The following is a 27,623-nucleotide window of genomic DNA, read 5'->3' on the forward strand; positions in this document are numbered from 1 at the left end:
AATTAGACTGTCACATTGCTATATGTAAAGTGTTTACAAGAGTAAGCTTTAATGTTAATTTAACTAAATTCCAAACTTGTTTTGTGCAATGGTGGCTTTCTGTGTGTAAGCTCAGACAAAAAGAGGGTGAATGCTTTTCCAAGTCTGCTGTTACTGTGTGACTGCTTAATACAAGAGAGGGAAGGAAATCACCGAAGTCGTCATCTTTGTACAGGATGCTTCATCTTGTATAAAATTTGCCTTTTTTTTGGTTGGTATTCTTAATGTGTGAGTTAACTTCTCATTGACAATACTAATTTTAATCCTTAAAACTGCGTATTTGGCTTTTGGCTCTGACCAAAGAAGCGTAATTGTGAAATTTGTTTGAAAGCATATGGAAAAAGTTTGCTGTGCTCTCTGATAATTGCAGTCACAAGGTTCTGTCAGCTGCACAGAGACTTTCACTTATTCATGTACACTGTACGTTGGGACAGACTCATTCCTGCTTTGCAGATGGACAAGCTATTGCCCTTAGGGCTCTTGAGAAACTTGCTGGCAAGAGCACCACGATGGAGCTCTGCTGAAGCAAATGTGAGGAGAAAAAAAATGAATGTATCTATTGATAATATTTAGCTATTTTCCCCAGTTAATTTCCCTATTTCCACGAGTTAAATTTGTCCTTTACCAGTTCCTTAGATACATTTTAGGATCAAAGGAGGCTTTGTAAAATACTTGGGTCCATACAGTCTTCTGTTAATGACTGTTTCATAATACTGATGTCCTCCAAAATTGTTTTTACTTAAGTTGCTCCAAACATGTGCATGTTGTTTTAAACACTTACTGAGAAAGGCTCCTTTTCCCTAAACAAGCTGACATTTTCTCCTTATTTTTTGGGTGCTATAAACTTGGAAAATCTGTGTAGGTGTTAATTGCATGATTAGAAAATAACCATTCTGTGATGCATGCTGGAGTACACGTACTCTTCTTTCCTTTTTTGTTTGGATTACTTTGACATTTTTGTTTTGTCCAAGTTCTTCATGTTTCTGTGTAACGAGTTAAAGAAAAAGAAAAAAAGAAAAGCTTTGCAGTACTCGAATTGCCAGTATGTCTTCCTGGGTTAGCCCATTCATATAATCATGTTGCAGTGCATCCCCCATAAGCAGCCAGTGATCAGTGATTCATATCAGTCCTACTGTTTCATCAGTGCTTTGTTTGATGTGGTCTCTTTTTTTCTGTTCTCAGTATGTCTGATGGGAAATAAAGATTACCTCACATCATTTAAGTGAAATGGTTTATAAACCTGTTATCTGTAAGTAGCCTCACTCATGGCATAATCCTGCTGCGCTGAAATCAAAGATGATGTCGCTGACCTCAGAGGGCAGCTTCAGGTCTTAACGTTTCTGGATTACACCGATTTCCTTTGGGTTCCTTCTCCTGGTTTCTGTGGATGTTGGCTTGGATCAGCTAAGCTATCATTGCTGTCTGTCTTCATTCAGAGATGCAATGTAATTTCTAAGGCTCCAGCTCTGAATAAAGACAGGAGATAAGAACTGATAAGAACAGCCAGGTTGGGGCAGAGGTCCTTCTTGCTGATATCCTGTCTCCAGCGCTGCCTGATAGCAGAAAGGTGTAAGAGCAGGGCAGTGGGGCCCCAGAAGACTCACTCACTTTCCAGTAATTCCTAGCTCTGAGGTTCCCTAGGATGGAGGCAGTGTCTTTGTGCTCAGTTGTCTTTCATAAAAATGTTGCCTTTATTCCTTCCTTTCCTTCCTCTTCTTTTACGCTTGGTATTAAACTGGTAAGCAAAATGTTTTCAGCCATGTGCTCTATTTCCAGTAATTCCTAGCAGTTGCTTTTCCTTTTTAACTCCATCGCAGAGCAGTGATTTGGCATTTTCTTAGAGCTTTCTATCATTATGCCAGATTCTCATTTCTGCATGGTAATGGCCAACCTGCAGTCAGTCCCTCTCTGTCTCAAAACGGAATAGTTTTATCCACGTGCATTAAGTATGCACACTACGGCGAATTTTATCTGCCACTTTTACTGCCCACTCAGCAGTACGAACTCCTCCTTCATTTGTTTGCAGATTGTGCTTGTCTTCACTCCTCTGAATTACTTGCTGTCATCCACAACTGTTGTCATCCTTTTATTTACCCTTGACAAACATGCTGGAGAGCACAGGCTTGAACACAGTTCTACAGAGCTCCCATCAGAGACATACCAGCCTTTGTCTTCTCACCAGTTATTCCTGGGTGGTCTTTCCCTTTGTCCCAACACACATTGGTGTTTGTTTTTTTAAGGGACCTTACTGAGTGGCTTAGAAGGACCTGCAGTGTGACCGAGCTGTGACTTCTCTTCACAAACATTTGACTTCACCCTGTGCATCACGGTTATCTGTGTGATCACTACTTCTGTCCTTCAGAGCTACAAATGTGCCCTGCACAGATACTGGGCCAACGTTATCATTAAATTGCCAGATTTCTCCTAGGCCCATTTTACAAGCTGCCATACTCTTAGTTATCTTCATGCCTTCTGGTACTGGTGTATTATAAACCAGAACAGTGCCTATCAGATGTAACAGTTTGGTTGTTCATCCTTGAGTTTCCGGGGTGGATGTTACCTGATCGTGGCAAATTGTTACTGTCTTTGGGGAGGAGAGTGAGTGATGTTTTTCAATGGTTCCTGTTGTCCTATAACCACTTTTTGGGGGGCTTTACCTTGATAAGGTACACAGCTGAGGGTTTTTCTCCAAAGAAGTGTTCTGAAGTGGGAATCTTCCCAAATACCTTTTTGTGAACACAGAAGAAGCAGTTTTTGCATCTCTGGCCTTATTTTCTCTAAGCGCTTTGTTATTTTTCCCCTGGATGATCTGTGGACCCTTCAGATTCTGATATCCTATTGGCAGCCCTAATTGTTGAAAAATTTAGTATTATGGAATTTTTATGCCTTTGTCAAACTCTTTCACTTTTGTTTTGTACTTTCTACCTCTTGGGATTTTATGTTTATAGCTTGACGGAGCTTTATGATCTTTTAGTGTTGGTCATAGATCGGTAGGTTGTATAAATATTAAAAAAAACAGGAAGCAGATAAAAAAGAAGCACATATAAATACTTTTACAATATAAATATATTTAAGTGACAGTCTTCTTTTAAAGACCTGGATTTAATATTAGCCACTGAAATTCATCAAGTTTTCAAAAAGTAATACTTAGATAATTCACTGTTATAACCGAGACTTTATAGATCATTGACCTGTTAGGAATTTGTGCCTCAATGCTAAAAACTACAGTTTGTTGAGTGCTGAATGAGTTTTGGTAACAAATATTTCTTCTGCAGATGCGAGATGATTATTTTTTCCAGTTTGCTAGCTTTGCTTGAGAAAGTGATGGGAAATAGAAAAAGCAAGAAAAGTGAGAAGTTACTCCAACTTCTAGGGTATATACATGTAAGTTAGTGCTAGAAGAGATGTGTAATTTATTAAAGAAAAGGAGGTGGCAAACGAGCATGGCACTGTGCTTTGGGGTAGGTGATCATTACCAACCAACCAGAGGACTGCTCTACCAGGAGGTCAAGCACCCGTGAGCAGACTCCCAGATGCTTATGTCCCTGTCCGCTGCTTGGCAGTGGGAGGGGCAGGTCTGGCACAGCACGGCCCAGCTGGCTGCGGGGTGGAGAATGGCAGGGTGGACACAGCCATTGACCACAGCTCTCGGGCTGCTGCCATCCAGCCAGTCTGGATGATGATCTCCATAGAAGTCTAGAAGGAAGTGAATTTTGGCGCACAGTGGGGTGGTTGGCTGGGGTTTTAGTCATGTTTTTGGGCACCATTATGTTAGAGCAGGACTTTGTTGCCATCTGTCAACACACATTGAAGTTAGTGCCTCCATACCTATGGTACCCCTTACACGTACTGTTTTAGTGTTTGCAGGAACACTTATCCATTAAACATAGAGGAGATTATTTTGGATGAAAAATGTTTGTAATACCCAAAGTCAAGCTGTTCTCTAAGTGGTACAATGCTTTGAGGTTCAAAATGATTAGAAATTTTTACATGGCTTCTGAAGGAAACAGAGGTATTCTCATTTCTTTAATATCAAACTCAACTATTAGAGTAAATATCAAACAAAAAAGCCACGTTAAGATAAAGAAAATTAAGTATTATGAAAGACTAAACATTTAAGTTGCTGTTATCACCACATCAGAACAAATAGCAATATCTGAACAAACAGGGGGTGTAGGTTCTCGTTTGTCATCCGTATCATATGAAGCACTGTTTACCATTGATATGATGTAACAGAAGGGGAAGTTTGTGAGACTGCAGAGGGTAAGAGGGCACTGGGAGTTGAGACGTGAATTTTGGCCTCATTTCTGCAGCACTGGCTATGTGGTTATAGAAAAACAGCATCTGTATTGCTGTTTACTCATTTCTAAGTGTACAGTACTGCTTCTAGTAGCAATTTGGAAGTGGTGTTGGCTGATAATTCTTGTGAAACACTTCAGTGATATTTCTGTAAAATTAGATAAGTAACTTAATAGCTATAGCTTTATTGATGGTGACTGTTCTGTTTTAACTTACCTGATGTAGTCTGCTAGTACTATTGAGAAGAGAGAAGTTGTGGAATTGATTTGCATTTTAATATCTCTTAGACATACTGAAAATAAAAGGATATATCACTTTGCAGTGAGAAAAAAGTCTGATGTCATTTATTGTGCCTGTATATATGGGGAGTGAATTTGGAAAACAGGGCAGACTCTCTTCTGCTGCAAACAAGAGCACTTCTCCCGCTTTCTCTGTTATACAGCCTCACCTACTAGAACAGCAGCAGTTTTTAGCAGCGTTGTACTCTGTGCTGGTGTAGGTTATTATAGAATTGTATCCTAGCAGAAGATTTCATCGTATGTAGAAGGGACTCCAATAGGTGAACTTCCCCCAGAGGCAAAATCTACAGGTTAGAAAATGTAGAGGCAAGCTGTTCTGAATGAGTTGCCTATTTCAGGAAATTACTGTGAGCACTTAGGCTGCATTCTCACTTTAAAATCATCTGTTGATGCTCTGCAAAGGAGACACAGCTATTTTGCTGAAGAAATTCAGAATGGACTGGACAGTTACTGCAGTGGAACCACATGGTGATGAAATAAGTCTAAAAAGGGCCTTTTGGTTAGTTCTGTTCAATTTTCATCCAGTAATTTGTTGCATTTAACTCACAGTTAAAGTTTTGTACTTATTTGCTAGTAGTATCTGGTTTATATTGTACCAAAGTTCACACGACTATTCTGGTTACCCTAAATATGAAAGTAATTTCTCATCCATATGGTAACTCAGCATCTGGTGTGCTGAGCTTCTGCAGTCTGATTCTTAGCAAGTTACATAAGTCATGTACGTGCTAATTTAGATAGACTGGCTTATGTTTAAGGACATCAAGTAATTTTTATTCACAGTGTAATTATTCCTTGTTCTAGAGCTCCTGCCAAGGGTTGAGACAGTTGCTTCAACAATCTAAAAGAAATAATTCAAGTAAGTAGAACTCAAGCACTTGGACAGCTGGAGCAAGTTTTGTTGGTAAACTTTATCTATGCTGTTCATTATATTCAGGAATTATTTGAAAAAAGTGGGAAACACTGAGGTGACAAGTTGCCAATGAGAGTTGCTCGGGATAACAAAGAAAAGAGGGCCAGCTGTCATCACCTACAGGAAGAACTTGGTGTCCAGAATGAATGGCCAGTAAAATGTTAGATAAGTCTTGCTGTTGATAAATGTGAAGCAATGCAAATAGCAGAGTGGAGTTTTATATACAGTGATGGACCCCAGTCTGAGTGTTACTGCTTGGGATAAAAGCACGTAAGACATCAGCTTTGGTGTTCAGTAGTGATGAAAACAGCAAAAGAAGCCAGTGAGAATTGCTGGGAAAGAATGAAGAAAACAAGAAGTATGATTATGCCTCTGTGTGAATGCATGCTGCACGCCAATCTTAAATGCTGTCAGCAGTTATGGTCCCCCAGCTCAGGAAAGCACAGCAAAACAAGGGAAGGCTTCTCCGCCTGGCAGGTGGGAAAGGGAGAAAGCACACTTCTCTTGGTCTTTGTGGCATGGAGAGACGAATAGCTATCTATTATTATCCAGTCTCATCCTATACCAAAAGCACTAGTGTTTGGGGAAGATGAGCTCAAAACAAAGAAAAGGGGTTGTTTTTTCCTCCACATGACCTGGAATTAAGCTTTGCCTGTGGATGCTGTGAAGCAACAGTTGATGAGAAGCATCTCTGTGTCCAGGTGCCTCTCTTACTACTCATCCCTAGGCAACTGCTGGTAGCCACTGCCAGGATTGGGATAAGGCTGGACAGTCAGCTTCTCTGACCTGGTCCTGCCCTTACAGTGTTTAGTTGAAGGCAAAATGAATGCAGTAAAGTAATCCCAGGAAGTCCTCTTATCCCTCTCTGTCTCTTTGGTATCCTTGTATGTGAGGGATTGAGAAGCTTCTTATTTGTCCCATAACGCCTTGTTAAACTGCTGGAGTGAATTGCGCAGTGTATGGCACTTCTTTAATAATCTAGTTCGGGGCTCATATTTTCTGTTAGGAAAATTGGGTTAATTTCTGCCTTTGTGGCTTGTAGAATCAGAGGTTTGGCTGTGGTATGTTGCCATAATTGCCGTTGAGGGTCTTTCTGTCCTAGCTGGCAGTTTGTGGCTTACCCTGAAGGCTTATTTGTATTAGCTGATTCTGCCACTTCAGAATATCTGGACTAGTTAATAAAAGAAATGAGTTGAATTGCTGTCTTTTTAAGTTGCATGCATAAACAAGAACACATGGAGAGCCGTAATAATGCAGAACAGGCATGGTGCACAAAGTGATGGTGGTGGGTGCCAGACTGCAGCGCAGGAGGAATGTACAAAATGAGGTTTTGAAAAAGACAAAAACAAATAAACGTTCTGCCCAAACTGGCAACCTACAAGGGTGATAGTTGTGTTGCTGTGTGTCCAAATACGTATGTGTATAAGAAAGCTGTTAGGCAGGAGGTGTTTGTCCCACTTCAGTTTTTCCTCTTGTCCTAGATGTGCTTACGTTAGTGATCAGGTGAAGGAGCAGGTTGCCTGGAACTTCATGCCCAGGTCAAGCATTGCAGGGGACTCTGTCAGGTCTGTGGCTTTCCAGAAGGGCTGTGTTGCAGCTGAAACAGATTTTGTTGTAAATGTAGGAATTTTTTGATGGATGCTTAGTACTGATGACAGTTACTGCTTGCTAAAATGAACTCAGGGATAATCTGGGCCTATGTGCCTGCAAAAAAGATGATCGTACCACATTTAAGTGTTATATAATACTTTACAAACTTACTACAGGTCTGTTTTTTCTGTTGTTATATTATTTGTCTGTGTGAGTCACTGAGAAATGGTGGTGGGGATTTGGGTGTGAAAAAATAATTGCAGGGAAAAGTTTTTATTTTGCTGTCTTAAAAAGCTATCTTTAAAATTTTACCAGTTTACAAATGATTATTTTCTCATTCCTTTTAAGTGCATTAGGGACCCAAATTAACCAAACTGAAGTATTTAATTGCTTACTTTACCATTTTTAACAACTACATCACAGAAATCATGGGTAGTATCAACAACTATTGGAGATGAGATTTGCCAGCTGATTTGTGCATTGTTTACAGTCTGAGAAACATTAAGTGACTTGCTCTGCTGCATATTTAACTTAATGCTAGCATCTGAGTGTTTCATAGGGAAACAATAAGTACACTGGGAATAGTCTACAAATTTCCAATAACACATCCATATATGTTTTAAATCATTGCATGAAGAATTGATTCATAAGTTATGTTAGTATTGTATTCTCTGTGGCTGTGACAGTGCATGAATTCAATTTGCCTTAGTGAGAAAGACCACTATATCAAGCACATGCCCAAAGAACAAAAGGTTATTCAGAGTGTAGGCTGAGGCTTTGTATGCTACTCTAATGATGACTTTAAGATGTTGTCGTTGCATAAATTTAAAACAAGCAGGATGTTTTCCACAATGTGTGTGTGTGTGGGGGGAGTAGTGGGTTAAAACACTGTGGTTTGGGGAACTTTAAGGGTTAAGAGGTCTTGGAATCATCCCTGGTCATTTCAAGCTGCAGAAACTGGGATGGAAATAAATATATTGGAGATATCCGAATTTAAGAATAATTCAGGAAATGATCAATCAAGTAAAACTTTACGAGGCCCACTACAAACGGTAAGAAATCTGGTCTGTTAGCGTATCAGACAAATCTTGATAAGCAGTACACAGCTTGTATTCACAATTTGGGCTTTACCAGTTACTCAGATAAACACAAATTCAGGAAGAAAAGCAGATATGGTAATTTTTTCTTTAGCTTAATATGTAACTACTTACAGAGTTCAGAAACATAGTGGATATAATGTGGTACTGAAAAACAAATGACAAGCTGGAAATTAATGAAAGTACATGAGTGTTAATGTAACTAATAAGTCACCAAGTCAAGGAGTGCAGTGGGGATTTTCCTCATGAGAAAAATTGTTAAATCATCAGGAATTTACATGGTGTTTCTGCCTGGATTTGTTCTATAGTTTTTCAGTTGTCTCCCTCAAATGTGCTTTTTTGTGAATTAAAGCTGAGTGTTGTGTTGCTGTAAACTTATTATTACTGCAAAGAGAGTCTCCACTTATTACTGCTTTGAGAAAGTCAGCTGTACCGTGAGCGGGCACCATCAGTTTACATGGGCAAAGCAGTATGGCTCCAGCTCTGCCTGCACTGCCGCTGGCCGTGAGCCCAGAGGATCCGTGATTACTTCGGTGTGAGTTGTGCTCTTCTGAGACAGGTGAGAAAAGTGCCTTATCCCCAGTTACCAAAGGACAGGAGTACTGCAGCTGCAGTAGTCAGATGTGAGCATATGATGTAACATCTTAAGAGGTGCAGAAATAAAATTCAGGCAACTGATAAATCCCTTAGCCACCTTTGTGGCCTGCAAGACAATGGATTGTAAAATGTTCTGGGGTCCAGTAAGAATATTGCAATATCTGATGCTTGCACAACAAAGCAAATTCCAGCTGGGTTTAACTCCAGGGTGGTGTGATGTTTGTTCAAAGCAAACTATGAATTACCTTCCTGTCCATTTGTCATTTTTCCTGGACCCTGTATTTCCAGTTTATAACTCTGAGTGCTCACAAAGGGCGACCTGATGATGTACTGAGAAACTAAGAGATACCAGATTTCCTTATTGAAGTTAGGAGGTCTAGAAAACCAAGAAAGAAAAAAAGAGATTAAAAACATCACCCTTCATTCTGAGTAACAAAATCAAATTCCTCTTTCTGACTCGAAGGAACTGTGCTGCCTTGGGAATGTAAAACTCACACCAACATGAATAACCTGTATTGTGTATCAGCCTTAATAGGTTTTCTGTAAAGCTCACTCAAATGTAAATGAGTTGCATTATTTTTCTTTCTTTACAGAAAATACTGTACCGGTTGGTCAGTCACAACCAAGACTCCTTTTGAGAAATGGTACCTCAGATGCAGTTACTTGTTTTCTCACTCAATTTAAGGCTGATTTTAAGGTTGCGTAATCAACTTTAAAAGGGTGATGCTTTCTCCCTTGACACAAACTAACTTGAAGCTTGCTTCTTTCTTCTCAGCCTGAACCGATTTGCTCTGAAACTGTTAGTCTGATGAAGATCCTTTCATTTGCAGTTTAATTGCGAGGGTACTTTGGTCCCCACTTTGAATTAATTCAAATAATTCAGATATTCACAGTTGATCAGGCTAGCGCTCACATTATTAATGATAGCTAGCTGCAAGTCTGGCAACAAAGAAGCTTTGACATCAGTCTGATAGGGAATCTGCATGAAAATTCAGCCATTTGGGGGTATCCAAAGAATAGGTGAAACTGTTGCCTTCCTGCTTTTATAGTCCATGATTAGTAACTTAGCTGTGGGGTTTCTGCTAATGGATAGGGGTTGTTGGGTGGAAAGCCAGGATGACTGGCTGCTCACTCTGAGCAAGCGTGTTTGCTGCGGGGCTGGCAGAGCCCGTCTACAACATACAGGCTCACTGTCTGCATGGAGCACAGAAGAGCAACCCACCAGTCCTCATCCTGTGTATGACCGAGCCGAGGAGCAAGATTTGGCCTCTAATGCCTGAGAGGTCCAGGTCCAATACCTTTGTTGAAGCTTAACACTGAAGTCTTGGAACTTTTGTTGGAGCCTCATAGAGGCTATGGTGGGTAAAACATGTTTGACAAATAGATAAACATATTTTCAAAGCCTATGTTCTAGTATTACCTAGTGTTAATGCATTTTTGGTCCTCTTACAATGCAGCTTTGTTTCAAATTATGCCAAAAAACAAGATATGTTGTTTTTTTTTTTTTTCCTTTAATTCCATGGTATATTGAAAACCATTGTAGTGTTCTGTATCATGTTGGCCTTTGGTGTGTTGTTGCATGGATAAAGTTGACAGAATGCTTTGTATATCACACAGTTCAGTAAAAAAAATCAGCATTCTGCTAAGTACTGTAATGTGGGTCATTTAGGGATATGTTATGAAAAATCTCCTTGCTTCCTTCACTAAGAACAACATTTATTTTCATCACTTTCTTGTAATATTCTTTTCCAAGATAGGAACCGTTTTATATGCTGATGTGTAACTGTGGTAACCATCTTAACACGAGGCTGTTTGATTTTGGGGTGTGCTTTTATGTACCTGCATTCTGGGTTTTGGCAGTACATTTTCAGTAGTACTTTCAAGGTAACTATTAGCAGTGGATCTGTTACTTTGAGATGATTATTCACTTCTAGTGGTTATTTTCTTCTTAATCCATCTTCATTGTTTGTGTAGAACACCTAGGATATTCCTCCTGTAAAATACGCTATTTCTACAGATAGAGAAGCAATGTGAAATCATGTTTTACATCAGAGACCACTTGCGTGATGCTTTCCCGCTCCTGCTTGCTGACGGACACTTCAGGCAGCGATTTTTCATTCTCTTCCAGGCCTGACATGTCTCAGAAGAACAACACGTTATGTGTTTCTTACTTTTATCTGAGAATAAACAAAATGATTCTTCCAGGTGATACGAAGAAGTAGCGATGAGGAAAAGTTGCTGTGCTTGGTACGTCAGCGTGCAGGACACCACTGTCAAACCGCCGTCATAGTGATTCTCATACTGGCCTGGGAAGGGATCCCTCATCTCCTGGCAGACACGCTGTACAAAGAACTGACGCAGAGCCTCAGAAAATACGGCTGTCCCACAAGCCGCAGATGTGCATTAAACGAAGAGTATGTCACTTTAATTGTAAATGATTGTTGTGTCACCCTTTGAATGTTGTTCTGTAATAAATAGCATGAGAATTCACTGGTAGTGTGACTGAAAAATACAGAAAAGCTTATTTAAAGTTACAAACCACTAGGTGTCATTTCAGTATAAAATTTAGCTCCTGGCTTTTTCTAGAGACCAGGCTCCAAGGGACAGTTGCGCAAGGAAAGCCCAGGGAGGCGGGTGGCAACTTCTCCCTCGTCTTTGCACACACTTTACGTGTGCAGGCATGGTAAGGAGCTGCCAGGATGTGACTTGTACTGTGCTCGTGAGCAAAGCTGGCTGGTCATGAGAGGAACGTGTGCTGCCTTTCCTCCTGCACATGAGTATACAGCATGAGGCCTTTGAGAGATCTTCTGAGGACTGTCTCTTCCCGGCAGTACACATCTGCCCAGCATCTCGAGTCTGGCCAGGACAACTGCAAATGTGCTTTGTTTTCAATTATATTAATTAAATGAGAGAAGCAGTAGTAGTACTGTCAGCTGCCTCATGTTCTTCAGCTACCGTTGCTGTAATTCTACATAGGTGTAAAATTAAAATACTCGATCTTTTTAAATAAACGAGAGATTGAACCTCATTGAAACTGAGGCTGTGGAGCAGAGCTGTCTTTGTGCTGATTTTTTGTTACCTACATTTAACCAATATCTAACAGCTGTGCAGTGACCTGAATCTAATGCTTATGTTCTTAAATGGTTAGGCTAAGTAGGGTTGTTCCATTTTAGAAGTTGGATCAATTTGACGATAATGGCATTGTTGCACATGATGTATTTACTGTATTTATGGGTAACCCTCAATAGGAGTGGTATTTTCTTGTACTTCAAAAAATTTTACCCAGTTGGAGAAGTCAAAATCAAAGAAGCATGGATATATATTTACGTAGCTATAACTAAGTGTTGTAGCAGTAGAACTTGTGGGACTTTTGGGAGTTGGGACTGTCTTCATGGGGAAAAAAATCCTCTACACACAAATATTAACAGAAAATACCCAGTTAAACTGTGTTATTTTGCTATGTATTATAGAAGAAATAGCAAATATCACTGATAATTAAAAAAAACAAGCTGCATCATCAGCTGACGTGACTTGTCTTTATTTCTGTTCATAGTCGTACTTGTGCATGTCAAGGACTTGATCCAGAAACTTGCGGAGCATCATTCTCATTCGGCTGTTCATGGAGTATGTATTTCAATGGATGTAAATTTGCAAGAAGCAAAAACCCCAGGAAATTTAGGCTTCTCACTGATGACCCTAAACAAGTAAGACTTCATTTTGTTGGTTTTTTTTTTCCTCCAACTATTTATTTAGATGATTTTCAGAACTAGAAATGGGATCTGCAGATATCCCCCACACATACGTATGCATTGCTTATCATACGGGCATCCAACTAAATGTTTTGGAGCTGTAGCATTTATAACTTTTCCACCGCATGAAAGTGCTCTCTTATTATCTCCTTAAATACTCTGAAATTATCCTTAAATGTTTTTTTTAAACATATTTAGCTCCACTGTGTAACTTGATATGAAATGTTGATTCTTTGTAATTATAAAATAGAGAAAAAGGGTTTTCTAAGCACCAAGACTGCACCTCAACAGATTCAGTTCTCTTGTCCTGTTATAGAAACGTTTGTGCCTTGGATTGCATGCCTTTCGCATTGATGTCTGACCAGCAGACAACCTGGTATCTGTCTGACATCGGGAATAAACTGTTATTTCCTCGGACAACATGTTTTTGAAACACTTAAGGGAATGAATTACAGTAAGATATGATGCATCCAACTGATAGTCTTAATTGCTGATTATGAGCATTTGTGGTGACATAAAGCTCAGCGCAGAAAATATGATGATGGATTATGCCAAGTAATGTACCTCTAAAAAACAAAGTTATTTTGTGATGAAGGAATAAATGTGGTATAAACTGATAGCCACTGCCTGAGGGACATACAGCAAAAAGATCACTTGGGCTAACTCAAAAGTTCCTTTTGCTCTGACTCTATAACTCCTTTTCCTTGTGGAGCTCCCAGATAAATGAATTAGGTCTTCACTAGCACATCTGACATGCTTTAAAAGACACATACAGAGCAGTCTGTTACCTAGTTCTCCTTCTGGGTTATCCTGCCATTAGTCTTTCTCAGCTCCTGAACTCCACTGCTGCCAGATACAGAAAAGACCTCACTGGTTGAAGGCCAGACAGTAGTAGAAGTGTTGTGCATTTTTAATGTGTAGTGTACACGTGTGTGCACACAATGTGTCTTGGAAAAGTGATGTCAGTTTATTCACTGGAGCTAAATACTCCTCCCAAGTCCTATTTTTTTCCACAAAAGACCTGATTAAGCGCATTCTATGCTCATGTGCACAATGCAAAACCCTCATTCTCCTTTGACTTGCGCTGTCTGCTCGCATTGTGGGTATTCACGAACTTCATTAGCACTTAAAGTGCTAATGGGACTTCTGCCTAAGCAGTCCAGGGCACACACAGCCTCTCTCTCCTTGTTTCTCAGTGAATACGTGACTTCAGGCAATACAAGCTGAAATTATCTCTGCTTGTCTAAAATGTCTTGAAGGAGTTTGTTTTATAAATTTTCAATTTACAGAAAACTGCCTATGTTTGGGTGTTCATTCGTTTTAGTAGTCCTGTTCCCCTTCTTTGTCGCTTTCTCCCTTTCCGTTTTCTATTACCCTGACTTAGGTTCTTCCCTGCTTGGTGTTGCACATGGAGCATCCTGTGCGTGTTTTTCCTCTGCAGGTTTCTAATGCTTTTAGTAGCATTAGCTGGGAGATCAGCAAGGTGGCAATCTTCTTATGCACTGTCTAATGAAATATTAGTCTGCATCTTAATCTCTTAAAAGGCGGCTCAAATAGATTCTTCTCCGCTGATCACACCATGTTCCATGAGACTGCAGGCTATGTTGGTGGCATCGCTTCCCCTGTGTCTGTGAAAGGCCACCTTGAGCTCCATTCGGTCAAGCACGATGGCGTTCATAGTGGCATCTAGAAATGGTGCCCCACTAATGAGAGCTGTCTTGGGTTGCCTGTTGATTTAACAGGTAACCTGCAGGTTTTTGTAGGAGAATACTTTCCACCACAGTATATTAGCAGTCGTCTGAGCGAGATTACTTAACCAGTAATGGGATGTTTTCTAGATGTGTGATCTGAAAGCGTATAGTCTTATTTCCCCTTTTCTGCTGAAGTTTTAAAATCTCCTTGGGGAGTGCAGCTGGGAGGGGATGAGGGCTGCAGAGCACACAGGCGCTCTGTTATGGTGTTTGTCTGTGAGGGAAGCGTTTGCACCCTTTGGCTGCTGCTGTGCAAAAGCCTCCAGCTCTAGGTGCCAGTGGTGCTTGGCTGGGCACTTCTGTGTGTGTGCAGGCTGTCAGTACATCTCAAAAAAGAGTACTTACTGGTGAATATTTTTTCTCTACATTTGGTTTTGTCATGAATTTTTCTATCAGATACTTCTTCTAGCTAACTGGATATTGATGATTTTGCAGATGACATAAAGCTAGGAGATATAGCACATTAAAAAGAAGATAGTTCGAAGTCCAGAAAGATTTGGATTGGTTGATCATTTGAGGCCCTGGATGGAGTGAGATGAGGTTAAGGGTGTAATTTACCTAGGTAAGAATAGTACATAGGACAGATAATTAAGGATGCGTTACCTTCAGTGCAGTTCGGAAGAACATGTGGTAGCAATCAACAGTTAATAAACTGGCTATAGTACAAGTTAAAAATCATTTCGTAATATCACATTGAAAAATGTGAAAGTATACTTACATTTATGTGCATAAGTGTTTATAATATATGGCGACAAGTGTTTCTTGTAGAACAAAATGAAGCAAGCTGCTGTTTTTTGCCACTACCCAGTGTGCAAAACTGAAGCTGCAGTTGTCTCCAAAAGCCTGGCCTTTGGAGGAAAACAAAGTAGGAGATAGGTAATCCCAGAATGAATCTGTCGCCTTTTCTTTCCCAGGTTGCTAGTGATTTTCCTGGAAAAGCAACAATTCAGGAAAAGCAAGAATTTAGGGATTGCGTTTCTCTAAATAAGAGGTTAAATGTCACACTGCCACAGAAGCCCACTATGTGTCCATGGCTTTCCCCAGGGAGCTGAATATTACTTCCAAATCTAGTAGATATTTCTATGAAGTACTGTGACTTTTTCACACCCAAATAACAAAATACCAAATCTTCTTAAAGTTTCTGTTGCAGTTTTAGAAACATACCTCTCCCCCTGCAAGCTGAAATCAATGTTAAATACTGTTAGGAGTAACTCATCAGATTAAAAGACAAAGAAGTTGCAAAGTTTATATTTTAGCAGGAATTTATCATTGTGACTTAAGACCCCATAAACAAAACACTAAAAGAAGACATGAGTTTCCATCTCCACCCAGAATGTGGTATAATTTTTTTCTTCTGGATGGTATTTCTCTATTTTCTGTGGAACATACCTCTTTCCTTGATTGGCTGTGGATGAGAAGGAGGAAACGATGCAAAAATAAATTCCTTGTGTATTGGGTTTCTCTGCCTTAGCACACATCCTCTGTTGCTATTTGGTTGACTTGTATTTATTGCTTTTGGTATTCTAGTAATGTAAAAATAGCCTTATTTATGTCCAGTGACAAAAGACAGTAGTACAGACGTCAGATTAATAAAATAAGGTAGAGGTGGACCTTATTAGCTTTGCTGACTTGAGTCAGACATCTCTAAACTGGATTAGATTCATTTAAAGTAAATTGCAGCTCTCTAAACATTGTCTTTCTCTGCAGGAGGAACTTCTTGAAAATAATTTGCAAACTTTAGCTACTGATGTGGCTCCGGTTTATAAAAAGCTTGCTCCTGAAGCTTTCCAGAACCAGGTAGGTCTGTGACAGCCAACTAATGTAGCTGTACCTCCAACAAGGCAGCATTGTTTAAAAATGAGATGCAACCCCAAAGTATGTTAACAGGTGGAAGCAGGAGATCTCACAGATGTGACGAATCCCACAGCTTACTTCGATTTGTTATTTCATGTGGTTGGTTTTAAAATCTTTTTTATTCCAGCTGGTGATTAAGTTATGCCCCCAGCTGTGCATTTATAAAAGTCTTACAAATAAAAACACTTTATTTGCAGAGACAGTTTGATCCTGGCTGAGCTGATAATCTTGTTGACAGTCAGTAATAAGTATTATATGTTTCGTGGGGAAATAGGTGCTTTCTGATATTCTTACTGGCTGTATTTATTCAATCACAAGTGCATTTGTGGCTCGGGGCATTCTACATCACACACTTGCAGTCCTAAGTACCTGTAGTTTATTTCATTTTTAGGTGGAAAATGAACACATGGGCCCAGACTGTCGGCTTGGATCCAAGGACGGTAGGCCTTTCTCTGGTGTAACAGCTTGCATAGATTTCTGTGCCCATGCCCATAAGGATACACATAACATGCACAATGGAAGCACTGTGGTATGTACATAGGATTTTATTTTTTTGTACTGTTTACTGCTGTGATTACTCTGTGTCCTAAAATGTTTCTCGATTTAGTGGGTACACTTGCGTGAAGTTTTTTAAACGATTATGAAATTAATTGCACGTTGCCATTTATAAATTCTCATGTTATTTGGATCTATTTATTATTAGTCTACAGAGGACATACGTTCATCTTGTTATAGAGCAAATCAAGAAAGGTATGTGAGTGATCTTTCCTACAAAATACCGTAACTCTTTGAAGACACACAAGCCCTTTAGACAGGATTGTCCATGGGACAGATAAGCTATTCTGAGTAGAAGCTCGATGCTCAAAGTCAGGTAATAATGGTCTAATCAAGGAGTTGCACAGACATCTGTAGAAGAGCTTAAACAAATAAACTCGTTATTAATTTACCTCCCCCAGCCCATCAAATTCACTTTCTCCTTGCACTGTGCACTTACCAGACTTCACATTGGTGAAGTTACTAGTCAGAAAGTACATTGTATGATGTCATGGTGGTGGAGTCAGGTGCCTGTTACGGTCCTTGAAATTAAATCTGAGTATCTCATTATGAAAGGAAAACCCACAGTCGTCAGTGTGTATTTTTTTTTTTTATGTGGTCATTGTACCAAATACCTTGCTGGTTTGCTAGTGAGAAAATCAGTTGGGAATTACTCAGTTAAGTAGTCTTTTAGAAACTGAGACCCATAGTCATGAAGAGGGACACAGTCAAAAGAAAATGAAATAAAACTGACAATGCTTGTGTAAATATGAGTTTTTTTCTTTAGTAGTTAGAACATTGTAAATACTTCCTAAACAACTAGGATGAATTCTTGTACATCGGTGAAGGTAAAACTTGAGAATAATTTCTCAACCAAAGGGTGTGTATACAGAAAAAAGAAATGCATCTAAAATCTCTGCCCTCTTATAAACTGAATTTTTTAAGATTTGAAAATGAGAATTCAATTATTATGTTGCTGTGATTCAATAAAGCATTGAATTTAAGTATATACTTACTGGTGTTTGTATGTAATGTCAAGGAGAAATGACTGGAAAGGTTGTTAATGTTAAATGTGTGCTTGTAGGTTGGGTAAATATCTGCTACTTTGAAGTATGGAAGCAGGCCTCAGAATTCAGCAGGAATGTCAGTCCTGAATAGACTAATATTTTCTTCCTAATGCTGAATGCTACTTATATGCAGATATTTTATAAGAAAATGCTGAAAGCATACTTTGCAAAATATTAGTGAGCTACTATGAGTAAGCTCATGTGTATGTACAGTCACTTCGAAGCTTCTGAAGTGTGGTAATTCAGACCTTTTAAAGATCCCAAATTTGGAAATGAGACTTCCTTTTCATGGCAGACTGCATGACATAGTTTTAAATGAAACTTAATTTGGGTGTTCCCAAAGTAATATTTTAAGTGCTACTTTGCCTCTTAATGTAAAGACAAAATGGAAACTGATCCCACTACTCATTCAGCCATACTGGATCCCATAAAGAATACAGTAATCCTCTTGGAAAAGCCATAAATGTATGGCCAACAGTTGGCTGGAGGGATGATTAACTCTTTTTTTTTGTGTGTGTGTGTGTGATGGTGGTGGTTTTTTTTTTTTGAGAAATGTACCAGGGAATAGTTCTATGATTGTGTATTTATCTACAGTCATCTGATGTTATTTTGGTGATAAATTTTATAAGTCTTACAAAACATAAAATCACTACAACTGCTGAGAAGTTCACCTTTAAATGTGACCTTCATCAGATAGCTCACTCATACAAGTACAAGTTGCACACTTAATATTCTCTTTATTTAATCTGTTTATTCCGATATGCTTGAAACAAAGGGCTGTGTATAAGTAGGTGGCAAATATTAACACTCAATTTATGTAACAAAATTTAACAAGAAGGTGAACTGGAGTTCAGAGTTACCTAATGATCTATATACAACCTCCACAGCGAGAAGGCTTATGTAAGTTGCTGTCTAGTACGTCTAGTGTGCTTAGATATGTAGTTACAGTGATGCACGTTGGAAGCCTAAAGCAGAGAGTTTTGTTGTTCTGCAGACAAGGTAATAGGATATGCTGGGCTTTCTTCAATCTAGATCAGCTTGTTGATGATCAAAATAAGGGTTGTTAAGTTTGGCTTTTAAACAAGCAGGAAAACTAGTGGTAAGAACACAAAAAGAAATTACCATGTGGGACTCTACCGTCCGTCTGGTCACCTCCTGTATTCCCATGTAGTTTCAGAAGCTACTCCAGCTACCTACTTAGTTTAAAATAGATTAGCATTTCTTACACGTCACTGCTGGCAATGATGGAGGCATTTGCATCTTACCTTTGACATATTCTGTATGCAAAATGCAGTGTGTGCAAGTAGCAAGTAGTCACCTAGCTGAGGTGACTGTCAGTTTTCGTATAGATGATTGTTTTCTGATAATGTGCTAATAAACAGAGTGGGGATGACTTGCCCAGCTTTTTAAATCTCAAAGGCATGCAAGTGAATTTACCTTTTTTCTCGTTTCCTTTATTTGATTTTTTTAATGATAATTACAACTTACACTTTTAAAATTTGTACAAAACATACTCGTCATCTTGCACATCGTTGGTGTTGGTAAGATTGCTTCTCTTCCTTCTTACCCAGACACAAAATGTTCATTTATAAAATCTGAAGTTCCTCTAGACTAAAAAGGTTGAAATAAATAAATACCTTACAAGATGGTATTTATAAAATGCTGCCAGCTCTATCACCACTAGTTATGGCGTGAGTGACACATTTTCATTTCTCCCTTCAGTTGCTGGTGAATCACTTTCACCACAAATATGAAAGAAATACTGCACAGTGCACAGGAATTAAAGGAAAAACAGATTTTTTTAAAATGATTTAAATCAGACACAGATATGAGTTCAGCAAAGCACTAAATGAGCTTAAGGACAAGTAGGGAATTTACTGTATATTTAAAAGAATATTGTATCTAATCAGCTGCAAAGAACAATTTCCTTTCTCTGTCCCTGCCAGATTTTCAGAAAAGCATTCCTGTATTTTTCCAGATACACATGTTTTGATGATAAAGTAAATTACTTGTATGTGTTTCTGAAAATAAATGACTGTCATTTTTATTAGCAGGGGAGGAAAAAAAGTTTTGGAAACATCTTTTGTAGATACAAGGTAGAATAGTACATTTTAATTTAGAAAAAGCAAGATTTACCATGGGAGATTTGATTTGCTGAAAACCTTTCCTGGCTATAAAAATCTGAAAATTTTGCAGAACTGCATTTTGATAGAAAAGCTGAAGACAAAAGTGAATATTACCTATTTGTCTCTGTAATAGAATGAAAACACTTGGCATTTCTACAGAGGTGTAAACCAACATGTTTGTCTGAAAGAAGCAAAAGTAATTTCTGCCTATGGATTGAATTTTTGAAGAACCTTGTAGTCAATAAATATGCCATCCATTTCTACTGATTCTTTTGTCATCTTCTAATGTTGTACTCAGGGCCATTGCTGTATGTTGCAACACAGTGTTAGGGTGCAGTGTTCCTTGTCGATGTGAAGCTAGACTGTAAATGAGCAGCATGTAAATAAAGGCTTTATAGTTACTAATGGATTCTGTGAAATGTAAGTATTTCTGTTTCTTCAATGGCTTAGCTGCAAAGGATCACACTCCTAATACCTGTGTGAATCCATTTAAATCACTGAAATAAGGGGTTTCACAACAGCTAGAACAAAATGGTTAATGATGACCTTACTAGCTGTGTGCCATGTATATGGGTGCTGCTCACTGTGTGGGGCATGTTGCCCTTTTTGCTGGGGTGCAGGAAGGTGAGAGAGCAGTGGCGGAGCTGCACAGTCTGTAGCAGGCACTGCGGAAGGAAGGGGAGGAAGGTACATCTATGCTTACATCTGTGCTTCAAGGGCAGCTGCAATGCAAAATTATTGGCAGCAGAACTAAGTAAGTAGTTAGTGTCAATAAGCAATCCATCAACAAACTGTTCCTGATTTTTTTCCTTCTTATATATTTTTTAAAGATCCTCTGCTCTTCCTGTAACTTACTGTATGTCTGTAGTTACAGCTCATCAAGTTACCACTGCATATGTATGTCCAGACTTTTGCAATAAATGACAGAATATGTCTGCAAATACTTGAAGAGTGCATTTGAGGTCATGTCCACAACTTCTTTGTGAGCTACAGAAGTACTTAGATGCTTAAGCTGGAGGTTCAGATTATAGCAAATCAGAAAAAAGATAAACTCCACAGCACCTTAACGGAAGGATTTTTGTTATTCTTTATATTGTGAAAATGGAGAAATACTAGAAGTTCACTAGTAATCCGTGAGTTCCCAGACAGTGGTTTGTGCACTGCACCCATGTTACAGCATGCGGCATGAAAACAGCACCTGAGGTGGGTGTATCCAGGAGAAGGCACTGTTAGTTGAACCTCAAGCGGTCAAAAGGAAAAATGTCTGGGACTCCCTTCTCGGACTTGCAGACTTATGCAAGCGCATTCAGGTTATAACAGGCCAACAAAACAGGACTGTTTCTCAGCTGCAAGAGAAAAGAAAGCAAAGTCGTTTGTATTTGTAATGATAAACAATGATGGCATAGCACCTCGGAGTCCCACGTGGCACCTTCTCTCCGTTCCATCTGCAAAGGGACGATGAGCATAGGAAATCTGATTTCATCCTTCAAGGCTAGAAATGCTGTTTGACTGCTTTGCTGCATCTTGAATTTAAAACATCTGTTCTTACATCGTGGTGCGAAAGGCTACATCTTGTGAAGTTCAGGAGGCCAAAGGCAGATGAAGGTGTCCCAGAATAATTCATTCACAGTTGCATGGCTACAGATGTGTAGGGCATGTCACTGAGTTCATGGGTGCGTTTCAGTGAAAAGAAGGGGGGGGAAATGTTTCATGAATATGCAAGTTTTACCATGACATCACTAAACCCAGAATAGGCAATGGTTTTGATCACCAGGCACACGGAAACCTAAACAAACCACCTGGCCAATATTTTTTTTGGCTTTCCAGCATCCTGGATGATTTAGCTGCATGTTCTGGAAAAAATAGAGTGTAGCAGGATATGTAGTTTCACTGCGTAAGTGGGGTTTAACAGAGTCTATGATTTTCTCATGTTCAGTTTTAATTCTGGTCCATTTGCACACAGTATCACAACCAATGGAAAATGCTGCTTTTAACTTCTCAGCTGTAGCTTATGAATAGTGCCTATGGATTGAATTTTTGAAGAACCTTGTAGTCAATAAATATGCCATCCATTTTTACTCAGATTCTTAAGTTTCCTCATGGAATATTTTGCACAAATTTCAGTATTAGAGGGGCTTTTGAAACGGATGTTTCACATTAGGTGGATTACTCTGCTTCAGCTGTAAATTGCCAGCTCATCTGTAGGGCCATAATTTATTTAAATTTAAAATCTAAATTTAAAACTGTTTTCCTGGTAACATTAACTTTTCAGTTATCCACTTGCAGTTGGGTTCTTCCTTTTATAATGAAATATATTATGGGGGAACAATGACCCTGAGAAATAATATATATTAGCTTTTCTGTTATGGTATTTAGGCTTTAGGTGTATTAAGGGTATTTAGGTATTCATTTTTTTTTCTGGAGAATTTAGAATTTTCTTCATTTTTGTCTCATTTGAGTATTTAATATATTGTGTACTGGAGGTGACTATACCTTCTACATAGTTCTGCCAGAGTCCTACAGCCATTATCTTCTTTAGTTCCTCCAAAGAGTTCTTTGACTTCCTTGTTTTAAAGAGGATGTTGCTCTTGTGATACTGTCTAATACTCATTCTGCCTACAGTTAAGCTCTCTTTCACCTGATAGGAGTTTTTTTTGTTTGTTTTTTTTTCTGTCTGCTCATATGCTTTCCCCTGGGTCAAGCATTGCAAAAATATAGAGCTAATCTATCCTTGTCTAATTATAAGTCAGATGAAAAGATGATTAAAAGTAATAAATTTTTAGGAGAAAATCTCTTTATGGGAAAGAATAAATCTAATAACTGTACAAGATAAGATTTCTATGAACATACCTGATTAAATGCCTGGAAATGCAGAACTGTAAATTGGGTGAGGGTTTTGATTTTCAAAATAGCGAGATTGTAGATTGAATCTTCAAGATTTAGACCTTTTTTCAGACTAGCGTATGGGTCCAGACAGAGGTTGGGCAGAATATTTTTAACAGCTAGTGAGAATCATGCAGCGTCTAATGAAAACAAACAGGAGCTAGGTGCCTCCATGCTTATTTTATTTCTGTTTTTGTTTTTAATTTAGAAGGGGAGGATGTGCTGAGCCCTATGTAATTGTGCTCTGTGTATGTCCTACCCTCTCTCCCATTCCTGAATAATTTGGAATCTGCTGGCGTATTTCAACCAGATTCCACTGAACTCTGCAGAAACTTGTCTTGGAGCCTTTAACCTCTTGTTCTAAGCTTGGTGAAAGCCCACTGCTGAGCGGGGGAGACAGACCCAGGTCAGCTCCAGCTGCAGCTCCTGGTTAATCCACGCACACCGGGAGGCGCTGAGCTTCAGCCGGGCCCCACTTCCCGCGGGCTGGTACCCAGCGGAGGTGGCAGCAAGGTGTGACGGGGGCAGGGATGATGGTGCTGGGACTGGGCACGTGGGAGCGTGGGGATGGACAAGTCCGTAGGAAACCAGGCGTCATTTGCTGCTCATGGAACAACTTGTTTTTTCTAAATCTTCCCCGTAGTCCAAAGGCTGCCCAGTGGAGGTAAGTGCGCATGGAGCAAGCACATCAGTAAATGCTACTCATCAGCTTCTACTTGCCCTTTCACCTTTTCTTCTGAAGACCCCTTCTCTTGATTCTTTTAAAATGCCACCTGAAAAGCTCTTCTCCTTTGTCTCTGCCCCTCAAATTTTCTCCTCTTGCTGCTCTGCAACTGTCAAGCTTTGCATATAGCTATTTATAAAGCCCTAACCACCACCTTATTTATTTAGGATTTTTAGTTTGTGATTCTGTAATTCTATTATTCTGGAAATAAATCTGTGATGCTTTTATGTGAAAGCTATGCTACAAAATAAATGTTTGTTTTTCCTAAATTATATTATTATTATTCTCCCCCAGAATGTTAGGCATGGTGACAATATTCTGGAAAACTGAATTAACTGGTGATATGCATCAAATTCGATCTACACAATGATGGAAAGAGAATGCCCTCATTTAGGGAGTATCATCTCCTCCTTGGATGGTGCTCAGATTCCTTTGTGTGTGTAGTTAGCAACTCCCCATGAAATAGAAGCTTAACTGTGCCATGGTATTAATGCATGGCTTTCTAGTAATGTGGTATATTGTGAAAAACAGCATTCTCCTGTGAATTTAATGAATGAAACTTAATGTGCGGTTTATTTGAACACTTGCTCAAATGTGTAAAACTGTCGCCATCCCTTGGAAAGCACAGAATGAAACCAGATAGATGTGGTTTGCCCCTCTGTTTTTAAGAATGTTTTGTGTGTGTCTGTGGTTTTTGTTTTGTTCTGTGTTTTTTTTTGTCCCTAGGAAACAAGCATGTGTTTTTAGCTCTTCTTTTAAGGTGAAGGTTTAATATTAATAACAGCTGGAACTCTAGACATGCTGGAAGTCATAAGTACTGCGAAGGTTCAGCAGTGATTTGGAATAACTAATAAGAAAACTGTTGCAATAACTTTGGATATTTATTCACATTTCTTATCAAACTGGATCTAGCCAGCCTTCTCTTGGCAACACATAATTTAATGAGAGAAACTAGGTCAATGGCATGAGAGAAACTAAATATTTGTTGGGTCTCGTGACTTCATTACAGCAGGCAGAGTTGGGGAGGGGTGTTAATTTAAGAAAGTGTGTGTATAGATACGTAGATTCAGAACTAGAGAGTTATAGCTGAGATTTACTGAAAATACAGAGCAATATAGATAACTTCATTTGCCAGACAACAACAACAAAAAAATAGTTCCATGTCTTACAAACTTCTTGTTGAATCCATGTTTTTTTTGTTTGTTTGTTTGTTTTTTTCATATTTAGCCTTTAAAAATGAACCTGAACATCAAATACATACTAAAAAAAAATACTTAGGAATTTCCAGTATACTTAGAGCTCAGCCTATTTAATGAGTTTGGCATGTGTTTGTGGATAGTGTGAGCTAGCCCAAAGCTGAATTTTTCCTGTCCAAAACACATGCCTTCACCTTATTCTTCAGGTACCAGTAATTTTTCTGCATCACCATAAATCAAAGAAATTACGTGTCAGATGTCTACATTTGAAAACCTATAGCACTGAGACTATAAAATACAAGAAAACAATGAAGTCCAAGATAAATGCTTAAATATTTAAATAACGTTTGTGTTCTGGTTGTATTTGTAAATGGTCCTGTTCCTCCCAGGTGTGTACATTAACGAAGGAAGATAACCGGAGAGTGGGGGTGATTCCAAGTGATGAACAGCTCCACGTGTTACCTCTCTACAAAATCTCACAAACAGATGAATTCGGCACTGAGGAAGGATTGGAAGCTAAGATAAAAGCCGGAGCCATACAGGTGCTCACAGCATTTCCCAGAGAAGTACGAATGTTAGCTGAGCCTCTTAGAGCCACAAAGAAAAAGAAACCTGACACAAGGAGGACCCCAACTGAAAAGCAGCCATTAATAGACAAAAAATATTCAACACCAGTAAAGCTGAAAACTGAAGCACCAGAAAATCTGAGCAACACGTTGCATTGTTTAGGTGAGTGATGCTCATTAAATTCTACTGGTCTTGTCTGACACTGTGTTGTGTCCTACCCATCTGAGGGGAAGGAAAAGCTCCCTAATACTCATTTTTATAACATATTCCCCTACCCTGCGTTTTAGGAGCTAATGAACAAGACAGTGTAGTCAGCATTCTCTCTTGGCACAGAAGAAGACAGGTGATAACGCAAAAATAAGTTTGTGGTGGTGTTTTCGTAATCGTAAGTAATGCTAATGCACCAATGAAATGTTTTCAGGTTCCTGTATTCTGATAAATAATGGTAATAAGAACATCTTGAAATGGTAGGAATGTTTATTTAAACAATGGGCATTATTTTATATCATTTTAAAGTACAAGAACCATTACCTACTTTGTATGAGAGACAATGGCTTTCTGACAATCTGAGTTGATGATAATTTCCTTCTAATACTTAGTGACACAGATACTGCAGCAGAGCAAGAGACTTGCCCCAAAAAAAGGGGGGGGGGGGGCAAGATTTTATCAAAGAAAACAGTACTTCTCAAATTCTTTGAAATGCTGTTGGTGAGGGTGTGAGAGATGGGATCTGACAGCAGCTAAGTAAAAGGTATGTTTTCTCTATTACAGGGAGATTGCACTGGCCTCAGTCTTCTGCAACAATGTGTGCTTGTGCAGCATAGAGTCATTAGTTGACTGAGCTGTGCGGAGTTGCTTTTGATTCGTGCTATTTTACCTGACTGGGGTCAGGTTTTGAACAAGTATTTTTGGACAATAAAACTCTTCTCTGGGACTTCTCAGTAATGAAAAGTAGAAAAGAAGGAAGATGAGGAGGAAGCCACAGAGTAGATTCTGTGATTAGAAGGGAGAAAAATAAAAAGCATAGCCTGTCTGGCTCTGGGAAAGAAAAGGGGGAATTTAGCCATCTGCTGAAACTTTGAATGTTAATTCATGAGGGAAATCCAGGTACATGTGATAGATTTCACTTGAGGAACAAAAATTAAATGTGGATATGTTCTGGGGAAGAAAAAACACTGCAAACGAGAATCTATTTGACACATCTGTAATTTGTACTCATCAACCTGAGTACATGTTTCTCTCAGATGAGACAGGGCAACAAATAAAACTTTGTGTATAGCAGGATGAAATAAGAAAAGAATTATTACACTACTAGGAAATTAGACAGACATTGAGTTAATCTGCATGTAAGTTTGGGAGACAGTCCAGGCTCTGAAACAAATATAAAAGGACTCCTCAGGCTGAGGACAATGTCCAACAATAACTCCAAAGCAATGATTAATAACTTCCATCGTGCTTCAGGTGGACTGGAAGTCCTGGAAGGATTAGACTCTGGCTTGGGAAGGAATTCTGAAATTGTTTGATCTCACTGTAAAGTTGTTCTGAAACACTGAAATAGTTAGGAACTGTCTACCTGAGCATGACCTTGTCATTAAAAACAGGCATGGCTTCTGAATTTGAAAGCCATGCCTTTAACAAATGGTATGCTATCCAGAGTTTTGCTGTATGCTTTGGAAATGTAAGTCTTTATCATTATTCCCTTAAACATGCAAGAATAATAAAATAACTACATAAACCAGCCAACTTAAATAATTGATCTTGACTTTAAATAATTAGGTAATACAGTCTAAAAGAGCTGCTGATAAAAATAAATCAGAGTGATGAAGAAATACTCTTTAAGAGTGAGAAAGTTTTTCAAAGATTAAAAGAGTTGAATAAAGCCATTTTCTTTCTGTCGTAAAGGTTCAGCCTCTATCATGCAGATTTTGATAGTGGAATTCCCTCAAGATTCTGCAAGTGAAACATGTCGAGTTTATGCCGTTCTTTCTGACTCAAATAAAGCTGTCAACACAGTAAGCCCAAATCTGCAGATGGCACGTTGCTGCAGCTGGCCAAGATTAGTGACTCAAAGCATTTATGCACATTGTATGTGTTTCCTGTAGTCACACAGCGCAATGGCTGAATGTCACCATAACGGCCGCTGCCCTGCCCCTTGCCAAAAACACAAAGATCCATGGATTATGAATTTAGAAAATTATAGTATTAACCTGTACATACTACTTTTTGCTGTAATAAGGGATCAGTCCTTGGTTGGTTCTTTTAATTTTGCCAGTTGTAGGTATGATTTTAGTCCTGAGAAATTAATAATGTTAATCTGGCAAAGATTACAAGACTCAACATC

The 27,623-nt window shown here is 38.9% G+C and overlaps 1 protein-coding gene and 1 long non-coding RNA gene across 7 annotated transcripts in view; one reads left to right on the forward strand and one right to left on the reverse strand.

The window, feature by feature from the left end:
- TET1 (tet methylcytosine dioxygenase 1) overlaps positions 1–27,623 on the forward strand; it is a 76,560-nt gene that overhangs the window by 35,192 nt on the left and 13,745 nt on the right. For 3 of the 6 annotated variants that reach the window (XM_083845397.1, XM_083845396.1, XM_083845398.1), the window contains 5 exons: positions 11,037–11,245; positions 12,385–12,535; positions 16,039–16,128; positions 16,577–16,714; positions 25,105–25,444. In XM_083845397.1, coding sequence (XP_083701523.1) covers positions 11,037–11,245; positions 12,385–12,535; positions 16,039–16,128; positions 16,577–16,714; positions 25,105–25,444 — 928 coding nt within the window. Of the gene's footprint in view, positions 1–11,036; positions 11,246–12,384; positions 12,536–16,038; positions 16,129–16,576; positions 16,715–25,104; positions 25,445–25,569; positions 25,668–27,623 lie in introns of all 6 variants that reach the window. The other 3 variants (XM_083845399.1, XM_083845400.1, XR_014587168.1) reach the window with 2 other exon arrangements.
- Positions 17,278–27,623, reverse strand: part of LOC310903002 — a 32,085-nt gene continuing 21,739 nt past the window's right edge. The window contains exon 3 of the long non-coding RNA XR_014587219.1: positions 17,278–21,573. This is a non-coding gene — a long non-coding RNA (uncharacterized lncRNA). The remainder of the gene's footprint in view (positions 21,574–27,623) is intronic.

This window comes from Anser anser (assembly GCF_964211835.1).
Source record: "Anser anser genome assembly, chromosome: 7".
In the NCBI taxonomy this organism is placed as follows: Eukaryota; Metazoa; Chordata; class Aves; order Anseriformes; family Anatidae; genus Anser; species Anser anser.